Below are 12,499 nucleotides of genomic sequence, written 5' to 3' on the forward strand. Positions count from 1 at the left end.
TCGTATTTATCTGACCACAGAAGCTCTGTGACCTAGTTATAGCCACTGGAATTAATAACCAGAGGCCATTTTGGGAAATTAGGTCCCACTTCATGTTGTGTCTCCAGATCTCAAAGGAGTTCACACAATTTAAGCAACCTATCAGCACCTTACAAGCAAGTCTACTCTGTGTGTGTGTGTGTGTGTGTGTGTGTGTGTGTAGTACATACGTATACAAAGACCAGGGATTGACATCAATCTTTCTCAGCTGTTCTCCACTCTATACACTGAGTTGGGTCTCTCACAGAACCTTGAGCCCGTTGATTTGGCCAGGTTGGCTAGTCAGTGAGCTCCAGGGAGCCTCCTATTTCTTCCTCCCCCCAGCTGGGATTACAGATGGGAGCCTCCATGCCTGGCTTTACGTGGGTGCTAGGGTCTGAACTCAGGTCCTCATGCATACATAGCAAGCTTTGCTGACTGAGTCATCTCTCCAGCCCCAAGCATACCTAGTTTCTGCATCATGTAGAGAAGAAAAAAAACTAGAAAAACAGTCTCTTTCTAAGAACTATGGAAACAGAGCCATCACATGCCCTGTTATTACAAGTCTCACCAGTTGATGGCAGATGCTCCTCTGTGCCTGGGTAGGAGAGATGGGTGGTAGATGATGGAGCCATGCTTTGGGCTGTCAATGACATCCATGGGGATGAACTGTGTGCAGAAGGGAAGCACATTGAGCTCGGCGCCCACTGACTGGTAGGCTTCTGCCACATCCTGGATGGTTTTACCCTTGACTCTCCATCTGGGGAACTTGAACACAGGGGTCCCATCTTTCTCTGCAGCCAAAGCTGAGCACAAAAAAGAGATTGTCCTATTCAGAAGGCCCTGGTCTTACATTAACATCACAATGTCACAAATCTTTTAGAGGTTAACCATCGTGGAGGATAAACTCAGGTTGTGACTAGAGTTTGATGTTGTTATTATTGTGTCATACATTCATCTAGGTATTGAAAGCATAATGTATTTCAGTCCAAAGGCTGGTGAGTAGATAGTATCTTCAGATTTTGATGGAAACTTAAAAAAAAAAAAAACTTTCATTACATTTTTATTCATTTTGCGCGCGTGCGTGTGTGTGTGTGTGTGTGTGTGTGTGTGTGTGTGTGTGTGTGTGTGTATGATGTCTGTTTGTCTGTCTGTCTGTCTGTCTGTCTATCATATATATCCATCCTATTTCCAGGAGCCACAGCAGGAGGGTTTGCCAGTATCCTTTTGTCCCCTGTCCCTTCCCTCTCCAGTTGTCACAGTCCGAAGGGAAGAGATGAGGTCTCCAGGACAAAGTCTCAGCTCTGAAGCCTTGTGAAGTCCTGAAGGTGTCTAAACCAAGGTGTCTTGCATAGCAATCGACATACATCCCACCCCCCCATGAGTTCTCACCATAGCCATGTGAGGCAGGGGCCACTGAACTGGAGGTTAGTGAGCTAAGCGATCTGCACAGGGTCACACAGCTGGTAAGTGGCAGAATCTACATCAGCCCCCTGATTTTAGAACATATTCTGCTAAGCATGCGGCACCATCTCAAGGCCACATTGTGTATAAGTCAGGTTGGCTTCATCTTCTTTTTCTGAGTTACACCATGAATCCAAATGGTCATGGCCAATGGAACAAGGCCCTGGGTTCAGGCACCAGGGAATTGCCACTTTCCCAGATCTGTTTTGAAATGAGTATGATAATCATAATGTAATCCCAAAAATCCATGTACATAGCAGAGATGCTGGTGGTCTGTTCTCGTCCTCTGGCAGTGGAACCTCCTAGGGTGGTGGCCAGCTTTGTCAACTTGACACATGCTAAAATCACCTGGAAAGAGAGTCTCCACAAGAGACTGTGTGGATCAGGCTGGTCTGTGTGGGGGTTATCTTGATCACCTTGGTTGAAGTGTGAGGACTCACCCAAGATGGGTCTTGAGCTGTATGAGAGTGAGAAGGCCAGCTGAGCACCAGCATGAATGCATTAATCCATTACTCTCTGCTCATGCTTGAGTGGAGGTGACCTGACAAACAGCTTCAGTCCCCACTGCCTCGACCTCCCCACTGTGGTGGACTCTAACCTGAAATTGTGAGCCAAATAAATTCTTTCTTCCTAAATTGCTTTTGTCTGGGCATTTTTTTAAATTATCACAGCAATATGAAACAAAACTAAGACAGTTGAATGGGTAGTTGCCTCAAAAGCAATCTCAATTTCTCAGGCTCCTCTGCAATTGAATTGGCCTGTACCTAAGATCTGGCTGATTGGATGTGAATGGAAGTGATGTGTGCCATTTCTGGACTAAGTCCTTAATAATAAGCTCATTCTCTGCTTCCTCTATTTCTCTTTTTGGCGTGTGGATATGTGCTGTATGGACATGTTCATACAAGTGTGTGAACATGTCCATGTGTGCACCTGTGTGTGTGGAGGCCACAGGTCAATGTCAGGGATCTTGCTTAATCCTTCCTCATCTTATTTTTTTTAAAGATTTATTTATTTATTATGTATACAGTGTTCTGTCTGCATACATCCCTGCAGGCTAGAAGAGGGCACCAGATCTCATTACAGATGGTTGGGAGCCACCATGTGGTTGCTGGGAATTAAACTCAGGACCTTTGGAAGACCAGCCAGTGCTCTTAACCTCTGAGCCATCTCTCCAGCCCCCTCATCTTATTTTTTTGAGACAGGGTCTTTTACTGAACTAGGAGCTTACCAATTGGCTAGGTTATCTGGCCAATGAGTCCCAGGGATTCCCTTGTCTCTGCCTCCACCCAACAATGCTGCTGTAACGGACAAAGCCAAAGCACCATCTTTTGTGTGAGTGTTGGGGATTTGAACTTGGGTCCTCAAGCTTGTGAGGCTAGCCTTTTACTGACTGAACCATCTTCCTGGCTCCCTCTTTTCCCTGTTTGCTCACTAGACCACAGACTTGGTTAGGGCCAAGGCAGCCACCTTGGACCACAGTTCTGAAAGGCTTGTCTTGATAATACAACAATTAGAGGTCATATGCAGTGCAACAAAAGCGGCTCTGACCCCAAGCATCCCTGAGAGTGTTTGACCCAGGGTTCTAAGATGCACTCACCTAGTGGGTCAGCCTTTCCATCCTTGTCTGGAACTGTGAACACCCCCACTACTCGGTGGCCCTCTTTCTGGAGCTGGCTATAGACTTGCTGTCCAAAGAGGCTCTGGCCAATAAGTGCCAACTTGAGCTTGTTTTTGAAATAAACCTGTGAAAGGATGTAGCAATAGTGACATCTGGCACTGTGGACAGAAAACACTAGTTGACAGATGTTGGAAAATAAATCACATAAGATGACTCAAGGGCTACCGAAAGTTCCAAGACCTCCAAGATAAAATGTCTGGTTGCTATGATGGCCAGAGGGTTGCTAGTATAAGACCAACCTGGGCTACATAGCAACTTGCCACTTGGGGTAATAATGCCCTCCTAAACTAGACTTTTTAACAAAAATCCACAGTTTTAGGCATGAGAAACTTTCTTTCAAGTTGTTGGTCAGGGGAGTCCAAGAAACTCCCCATCAGTTCTGTTACTGTTGCCCTTGGTGGCCTCTCAGAAGTTGAAGATAAGACCCCGTTGCTGAAAACACCATGTACTTCAGGCACAGAAGTAAGAGAAATCAAGCTGGATTTGACTGGATGGCCTCTTCTCTGAGGAGTAACTTTCATAGTACTAGAAGGTGCTATGCAAGCTGCCAAGGGGAAAAAGCAATCAATGGTCCTATCCAGCTGTGACATTTGCAAACCACAGTGACATCACAATATCCCTAAAGGTACAATAGTGGTGCTTACATCTTGGTGGAACCAACAGCTTTGTAATTGGACTTAAGAGGTCAAGACCCTCTAAATAGGAGGGAATTTATGCCTGGTAATATAAACCTAGCCAACTCCCAGGGCTAGTGAGGTCACAGATCTTAGAAGAGATTACAGCACTGCCACTTTACTAAACTATATGATTCCCAGCTGCATTCTAAATATTCACCTTACACCCACACATGAGTGCAGCTCTCATCCCTCATCAAAGAGGGGCTTTTTTTGGTAGTAGATGAAGTTTATTATAGACATATGATTGGTTAAAATGCAGAACTGATCATGGGGTACCCAACCCCAACAGATACATCCACAATACAATTCCTGCACCTCGAATCTCAAGTGAACAGCCCTAGACACATACAGATACGGGCAACGCTACATGGACTCAGGAGGTTTTACACACACACATATGTAACAATTGAAGTGGCACGTGGGAGGAGCTGGAGGAGGAGAATGGGGAGAGAAATGTTATCAACACAGTACTCATGTATGAAATGCTCAAAAAAATTTAAAACAAACAAACAAAAAAGCTGGATATGGGAGCATGCACATATAATTTCAGTGCTGAGGAACCAGAGATGGGTGCCTCACTTGAGCTTGCTAGCCCACCATTCCAGCTGAATAGGCACGTTCCAGGCCAGTGAGAGACTCTCTCTCAAAAACAAGGTAGATGGGCGCTGAAGAGGTGGATTGGTAGTTAAGAGCACTTGCTGCTCTTCCAGAAGACCCATATTCAGTTCCCTGCCCCCATGTTAGGTGGCTTAGTTGGCTTATAACCACCTGCAACCCCAACTCCAGGGAATCCAACCCTCTTCTGACCTCTGTGGGGAGAGATAGATAGATAGATAGATAGAGAGAGAGAGAGAGAGAGAGAGAGAGAGAGAGAAATAAAACCAGCTGGGTGGTGGTGGCACACACCTTTAATCTCAGCACTTGGGAGGCAGAGCCAGACGGATTTCTGTGAGTTCGAATCAAGCCTAGTCAACAGAACGAGATCCAGGACAGGCACCAAAACTACACAGAGAAATCCTGTCTCAAAAAGAAGAAGAAGAAGAAAAAGAAGAAGAAGAAGAAGAAGAAGAAGAAGAAGAAGAAGAAGAAGAAAGAAAGAAAGAAAGAAAGAAAGAAAGAAAGAAAGAAAGAAAGAAAGAAAGAAAGAAAGAAAGAAAATAACCAAAGTAAATCGTTCCCAAGGAACAAACCAGAAAAGAACAAACCAGAGTTGACCTCTGGCCAGCATACACACACACACCACCACCACCACCACCAAGAAAAAATAAATAAAAAGGCTCTATAAATATTTTATCTCTGTATCCTATAATTAGGGATGAATAAAATCTTTCTGTTGGCCACCTTACAAAACTTTCAACTTCTCCTCACACAGTTAGTAGCTCCAGATATTTTAAGACATATGAAACAGAGGGGCCAGCTGTAGCTCTTTGGGGGAGTGCTTGTTCACCATGTGCAAGACCCATGGTTTGACAACCAAGAAAAGTGGAGGTCATGGAAACCCTCAAAGCGCAGAAAAGCCAAGCATTCGTGTGCTCTTGCTACCTTCCACGTGACTGTCATTTAGCTAGTTAGAGTTCAAGTCTAGATCAGCTGAGAAACTGTTTAAAGCAAACATGTTGTCACTGAAAGTACCACATCCATGAAACACTCTCTGAGCATTGTGGGAGACTCACCCCCAAACCCTCTCCAGCACTGCGAATGAACTCAGAGCATTCAACCTGCAGCTTGCACTCTACTACAGAGCTACAGCCCCAGCCCAAGGGAAATACTCAGATTTCAGGACTCTAAGTGTATCTGTGAATTCACAGGATTCCAGAAAACTGGACTTAGGATATTTTTTGCTTTCATTTCTCTGAGTCCAGTCTAAGTGCTGACTTGACCACGTTGGCAGAATCCACCAGGAAGATGCATTTCAAATGTGGGTTCTGGATTCTCGCTGCTGATCTACTGAGTCAGAATCAGGGGCTCAGGAAACTGCATCCTAACAAGCTCTCTAGTGATTCATGGGCTCACTAACACCCAAGATGCTCTGCTCCATGTGCCAGATGTGCCAGACCACAAGAAATAGTCTGCCCTAGGAAGCTCAGGGCAGAAAGAAAAAGCAGAAATAACTGGAAACATTTTAATGGAATGTTGGTCCATGCCATGTATTCAATGTGCCTGACTGTGTTTGACTACACAGACTCCCAGAAACAGGCATTCATAACTCATTTTCACAGAAGAAGAAATTAAAGCAAAAATGTATGGAGACAAAGCCTGAAATCCAGTAGTCACCAAGAAACATGATGGGATGTTCTGGTTTGCTTTCCTATTGCTATGATAAGTACCATGACCAAAAACAACATGGAAAGGGGCTTATCTGACTTGTAGTTCCAGGTCACAGTCCATGATTGGAAAGTCAGAGCAGGGACCGAAGCAGAGACCACCGCAGAAAGCTGCTTACTGGCTCCTCCCTCACGTTCAAGTCAGCTTTCTTGCACAACCCAAGTGTCTAGGGATGGTGCTGCCCATGGTGGGCTAGGCCTTCCCACATCAATTATCAGTCAGGACAATCTCTTACAGACATACCCACAATTCTGTAGTTTGTCTCTCTCATTTGTTCTCTGTGCACATTTCTCTTTACGACCCCCACTATACTACAAGATGCATAGAAAAAGTGGTCCCTGTCCTCTGGGAATTTGTCAGTAGGGAAGGAAGACATCCAAGTAGACATTTCAGTGACACAGTGCTAGGATAGATGGGCACAGTCAGGTTCTGAAAGGGGAAGACATCACCCAAAGGCAATTCTTCATAGTGGGTAGGAGATAATGTGTATATATGTGCATATGTATTTGTGCATGCGTATATATGCAGGCATATATGTGTGTGCACGTGTGGTGACTAGATGTCAATGTCCTACTTAGTCACTCTCCATGTTCTTATTTGAGACCGAATCTTTCAAAAACTCAGAGCAGACTGATTCAGCTAAGCTGGTAACCAATTAGCCCTAAGGACCACCCTGTCTGTGCCTTCCCATCTCTTATGTTCCCATCTCTTAGGTGCACACCACCTGCCCCACAAGTGCAGGGAACTAAACTCAGGATTGGATGCTTCTTTAGTAGGCCCTTTACCTGCAGATCTGTCTCCCTGACTCTAAGGGAATTCTTCAGCTGAATCTCAGGGCTGTCATCTTGGGAGCTGGCTAAGGAAGTGGGGAGGATTACAGGAGACCCCTGAGAAGTTCCAGGCAGAAGAAAATGAATAAATGGCACAGTGTCCAGAATGGTGAATCATGGGATGCTGACAAATGGCAGTTGAGACAGGAATTGTAGAGAGCTTTGCCTATTGCCAGTAGCTTGTATCATATTATGAAAAACAGTGGGGATCCTGAGTGACTTTGGGCAGGAGAATAGTGTGGATTCACTTCGGGGTGAGCAAAGTTCTGAGACAACTCTGTCAAGGCATGAACGGGCTCCGAGGCATGCCTCTTATGCTTAAAAATGAAGCAGAGGGCTAGAGAGATGGCTCAGCGGTTAAGAACACTGACTGCTCTTCCAGAGGTCCTGAGTTCAATCCCAGCAACCACATGGTGGCTCACAACCATCTGTAATGAGATCTGGCACCCTTTTCTGGCCTGCAGATATACATGCAGACAGAATACTGTATACATAATAAATAAATAAATCTTTTTTTAAAAAAATGAAGCAGAGAGTGAAAATAACAGCTGGTTTTCGGTGTACTCTCAGGATGTATTTGGAGTGTGCAAAGTGTACACCCATGGCTAGTGTAACAAGCTCTCCCATGAATGAGAGTGTGTCATGCCTCACATAGAGATGAAGCTATGCTGCCATCAGTGACAGCTTGTGCAACTTGATTTCCTTATTGCATCATTATATAAAGAAGGTATTCACATCAATTGTCATGCTGATTTTTTTCTCAGTGCTGGGGGTCAAAGCTGAGTCACTGTCTATGCCAGGCCAGTGTTCTGTCACTAGCTACACCCCCAGCCTTCATCACTTTTTAAAATGCTTTTTAAAGTTTCATTATTTTTATGTTACTAATGTATATGTGTCTGCACCGGTTTGTGCCACAAGTGTTATGATGGTCTCAGTGGCCAGGAAGTGATGTTGGATTCCCCCATAGCTGGAGTTACAGGTGGTGGTGAGCTGTGCAACATGGATGCTTGTACAGGGCATGAAAGGTCCTTGTGCACACAAATAAGCACTGGAGAGGCTAGGAAAGTTAAACACATAGCTTACCTCTTCATAGTTGTTTTCCTGCAATGCTGGAGGGAAGTGTAGTTTACAACCTGCTAATCCTTTGCTAGCACTGGGCCAGGCTCCGCCCAGAGTATTGTTTGTTTATTCCAGACTTTCTTTCCTAAAACCTTGAACATGACTTCTAGGCCATAAAACTCATCTTTGTGAGAGATATCACTGTACTTTACAAGAGCCTAATTGACTTCTATGCTCTCTTAAGGTCAGGCCAGTCCTAACCCACAGGCATTGTGTTTACCTCAGTCAATCTCCCTAGACCCTTATCTTGAACATTGTTTCTAAGTCAACAGTTGTACACATAGGACTGAGTTTCTTCCAAAACTGGACTACGCTTAACTATGGCTGAAGTCAGATGATCTGCATCAGACTCTAGAAGTCCTGGCCCAGCACCGGTTATCAAAATCAGGCTGATCAGAGTTTCACTCTTTACCCTGCCAGCTGTGAAGTCTGCATGGACCCTCCCACAGGTACTAGGAACTGAACTCACATTCTCTGTAAGAGCAGCAAGTATTTGGAACCTCTGAGCCAGCTCCCAAGCACCTCACAACATGTTTTGTGTGTGTCTCTGTCCCTGTCTCTCCCCCCATTTCCCATCATTCCCCCACCACCACCCCACCCCAACCATGAGATAGTTTCTCTGTATAGTCCTAGCCCCTGGCTATCCTGGAACTGGCTCCGCAAACCAGACTGGCCTTGCACTCAGAAATCCCTCTGTTTCTGCCTCAGAGTGCTTGGATTAAAGGCGTGTGGCACCACTGCTTGGCCTTTTTTTTTTTTTTTTAAATGTAAGAAGAAAGAATAAAAAATGTTTTAAAGAGGATGTCAGCTCATCTGGTAAAGGCATTTACTGCCAAGCCTGGGGGCCTGAGTTTGATTTCTAGGACCAAGAAGATGGAAGGAAGGAACAACTGACAGCTGTCCTCTGATTTCTCCAGGTGTGCTGTGGCATGTCCCCCATCCCCAAATAAAATGTGATTTCAAAGTTTTACAAAAGAAACTACCCAACTTCCAAAGTGGTGGTACCATTTTATATACCATTTATGCTTATATATGTATGTTCATTTTAAAATAATTCTTAAGGCTGGGTGGTGGTGGCAGCACACACCTTTAATCCCAGCACCTGGGAGGCAGAGGCAGGCGGATCTCTGAGTTTGAGGCCAGCCTGGTCTACAGATTGAGATCCAGAACAGACACCAAAACTACACAGAGAAACCCTGTCTTGAAAAACCAATAATAATAATGATGATGATGATGATGATGATGATGATGATGATGATAATTCCTGGAGAGCACAGTCCAAAGGATGTGGTCTACATTATCTTTAGAGTAAAACGCCCCTGGTTCCTCCCTATCTCTCACCATCTTCCTTTGGACCACGCAGAACTCTGCCCAATTCTGAACTCTGTCTGTGGCCACCTTCCCACATGGATTCCTGGGGACAGTAGGCCCATGGGACAGCCTGCTGCTTTGACCAACCGTGTTTCTATTCCTGGTATCTGTCACCTCGAGTCTTCATGTTCAGTGTTTATTACTGAAAACATCTGTAACCCCGTGAGAAAATCTCATCCTTCAAAACTCCTTCCTTTCAGCTTTCCAAGCGTTCCCTGACAAGGCGGTAACAAAGGCCAGTGAAGTGACGCAGCCCCTTGCCTCTGTACCACTGACCAGACTGTAGAGCCAGTGGTTGAAGAAACTAAGAAAGGGTCCAAGGGCTGACCAGCAGGACAATCAAAAGCCCAGGGCACACAGGCCTTGCCTTTCAGCTTTTATAAACTATGACTGTTCCCCTAAAATCACTAGAATTGATTGTAAGGCACAAGATGAATTCTGACCATTTGGGTTTATCTAGGAGACACAAAACTGAAATGCACGAAAGTCTGGGATGATTTTAGCACTACTCAAGATTCTGCCTTAAACTTGTTTTACATATGACACTGTCAGAGAAAAACCAATGGAGGGAAATCTTTTATAACAGGGCCAGGACGTACTGCTTACAAAAGACATTATGTACGCATGATAGACACTTTCCTTTGCGGGAACAGCGTGAATTGTCTAGAATCAGAAAGGCTCTTACTCTAAGGCCCATCCAAGTGCTGAAGGCAGAGCCATTGCAACGTGTCAGCTCCGGGTCCATTTCTACAAGCGCTGATGCAATCCCAAGCCTGTGGTCTGGGCCAGCGCCCGGTTCTTACTCTACAGTTTAACAGCATTCCAGCGTGGCTGCTCCTGCAGCGCTGGGGGATGCTAGAAATCTGCTGCCACTGGGTGGGAAGCGCCAGGCAGTCCCTGCTTGCAGCGATGAGATGAGCTTGCCTGGTTCACAGTCACATCTGATAGACCTTGCAAGGCCAGTGCCTAGTGCTCACTCTAATTCACCGTCCGGATCCTATACCGCTCACGTCGAGGACGGGAACCTCTCGGTTGAAATGCAAAACAGAAGGAAACAGACGCTGGCTCCGGCTCCGGTCCCTTTACCCCTTGTCAGCCCCCCCCCGCCCCCCCGCCCCGGTCATCCCAGCCAGACCTGACACGTTCAATAACCTCGACTGCAACTCATTCCCTGCAGGAGACAAAGGCTCACTTGACATTTCTCATCTCGGAGACCGCAACAGCTTTCTCTGAAGTCGCCCAGTCTGAAAAATGCTGCGGTCCCTTCTAGCAAGGTCTGGTCGTCACTGCACCCCAGCCTTGCCGTCCCAGCAAGACCAGGACATGGATGCTCGCTTCGGATTGGACTTACCTGGCCGGTGGAGAAGTGCCGAAGCGCCTGGCAGCCCGACCACAGCATGATGGCGAGGAGCGTGCGATTGCCACGGGCTCGGAAGGCAGGCGCGAGGAGTGGGCACCAGGGCTGCAGAGTGCTCAATCCAAGCTTTGCTCACGACCCCGCCCCTCTGCTGGCAGGTCCCTCCCCTGGGCTGGCAGAGCTCCTGTCCCCGCCCCCCACCCCCGCACACGTGACCCGGACTGGCCTTGGGAACCAAGTGGTGTCCAACCCCAGGGGCATCTCTTGGAAGCTACCTGGATTCCGCCTCAGCTCCAAGGATAGCCTAAGCGTTCACTAGAGCTGGGGACCTTCCACCAGTTAGTTACTCAGACCCCTCGGAGTCAGGAAGAGAGATGAGAAGTGCCTTATAATGGTCCATCGAACACCCTGCCAGGGTTACTTTTCTTTATCAGCGTGGCACAAGGTAGAATGGCCTGGGAAAGGGATTGCCTAGATAGAATATTTCTTGGGCTAATTGACTGTGAGTGGCACCATTTCATGGGCTGGTGCAGTAAGTGTGCCCGCATTTATTCTCTCTCTCTCTCTCTCTCTCTCTCTCTCTCTCTCTCTCTCTCTTTCCCACACCCCCCCCCCCGCCTCATGTTCTTGCTTGTCCATGGCTTCTGGACTCCTTAGTTGAATAAGTCCTTAAGTAACAGTCTAAGAAAGCGACCTGTATGTCTGTATGCTTGTACAGGCTGAGCTGCGAAGAAGGTAAGGCTCTGGGCACCCTTGCTTCCGAAATAGCCTGATACCTCGATCATCAGAGGATGAGAGCATCGGTGAGACACTGCCCACTGGGCTTGTCGCACAGATCTGGTCTCCAGTAGATAATTCATACTTGTATTTGTTGCTTGCCTCTCTGAAAAAAACTCTTAACACATGCTGTAATTCAAACCTTGTCCCAAAATGACTTCTTAGCCCAGAGTTCGGGGCTGGCGTGCACTCTTGTTTCTTGATGTTCTTCTCTACATGTGATGGTTTTTCCCCAACTGTTTATTATGAGCTCATTAATTGAGCAGAGGAACCACTTTCTCTGCCATTTCCATACATATGCCTTGCTCTTTGGTGGACTCCACAGTCCATAATACCTTTAAACAACCAACCTGATTTACTTAGTCATGCCTGGACAACAAACAGCACTGGATGCTATAGAAGCTAGAAAAGCCAGATCTGAGAGAGATTCGGCCTTCTTCCCCTGCCTCTAATTTCATAAACACATTCTTTTTAACCCCAAGTTGTAACAAACAATGAAATGTGTTCATTCTCAAAAAAGTCTCTGAGAGGGTTGGCAGTGGCTCTGGTATTTTCTTTGTAATAATGTGAAACAAATGTTACTGAATTCTAGCCTAAATCCATTTCACTTCTGAGCACTCGGAGTTCATGCACATTGTTTAGGGAGCTTCTTTCCTTTTTAAAATTTGCCTCATTTTTAATTATGTGCAATGTGTTGTTTGTATGTGGATATCTGCAGGTGAGTGCTGACGCCCTCAGAGGGGAGTTAGAGGAGGTCACAAGTCACTTGAAGCAGGTGGTGGAAACTGAACTCTGGTCCTGTAAAAGAACAGTATGAGCTCTTAACTGTTGGGCTTTCTCTCCAGCCCCCATCCAGGGCATTGTCTATAATCCTACCAGTATC

At 46.1% G+C, this 12,499-nt stretch overlaps 1 protein-coding gene across 3 annotated transcripts in view; it reads right to left on the reverse strand.

Annotated features, from left to right (window-relative positions):
* Positions 1-10,979, reverse strand: part of Aldh1l2 (aldehyde dehydrogenase 1 family member L2) — a 45,291-nt gene extending 34,312 nt beyond the window's left edge. The window contains exons 1-3 of one of the 3 annotated variants that reach the window (XM_036169721.1): positions 10,834-10,979; positions 3,080-3,224; positions 590-824 (exon numbers count right to left, since the gene is read on the reverse strand). In XM_036169721.1, the coding sequence (XP_036025614.1) occupies positions 590-824; positions 3,080-3,224; positions 10,834-10,881 (428 nt within the window). In that variant the 5' untranslated portion in view covers positions 10,882-10,979. Of the gene's footprint in view, positions 1-589; positions 825-3,079; positions 3,225-10,833 lie in introns of those variants that run through there. The other 2 variants (XM_036169722.1, XM_036169723.1) reach the window with 2 other exon arrangements.
* Positions 10,980-12,499: the final 1,520 nt, after the last annotated feature.

The sequence above is a fragment of the Onychomys torridus genome, chromosome 20 (genome assembly GCF_903995425.1).
Source record: "Onychomys torridus chromosome 20, mOncTor1.1, whole genome shotgun sequence".
Classification (NCBI taxonomy): Eukaryota; Metazoa; Chordata; class Mammalia; order Rodentia; family Cricetidae; genus Onychomys; species Onychomys torridus.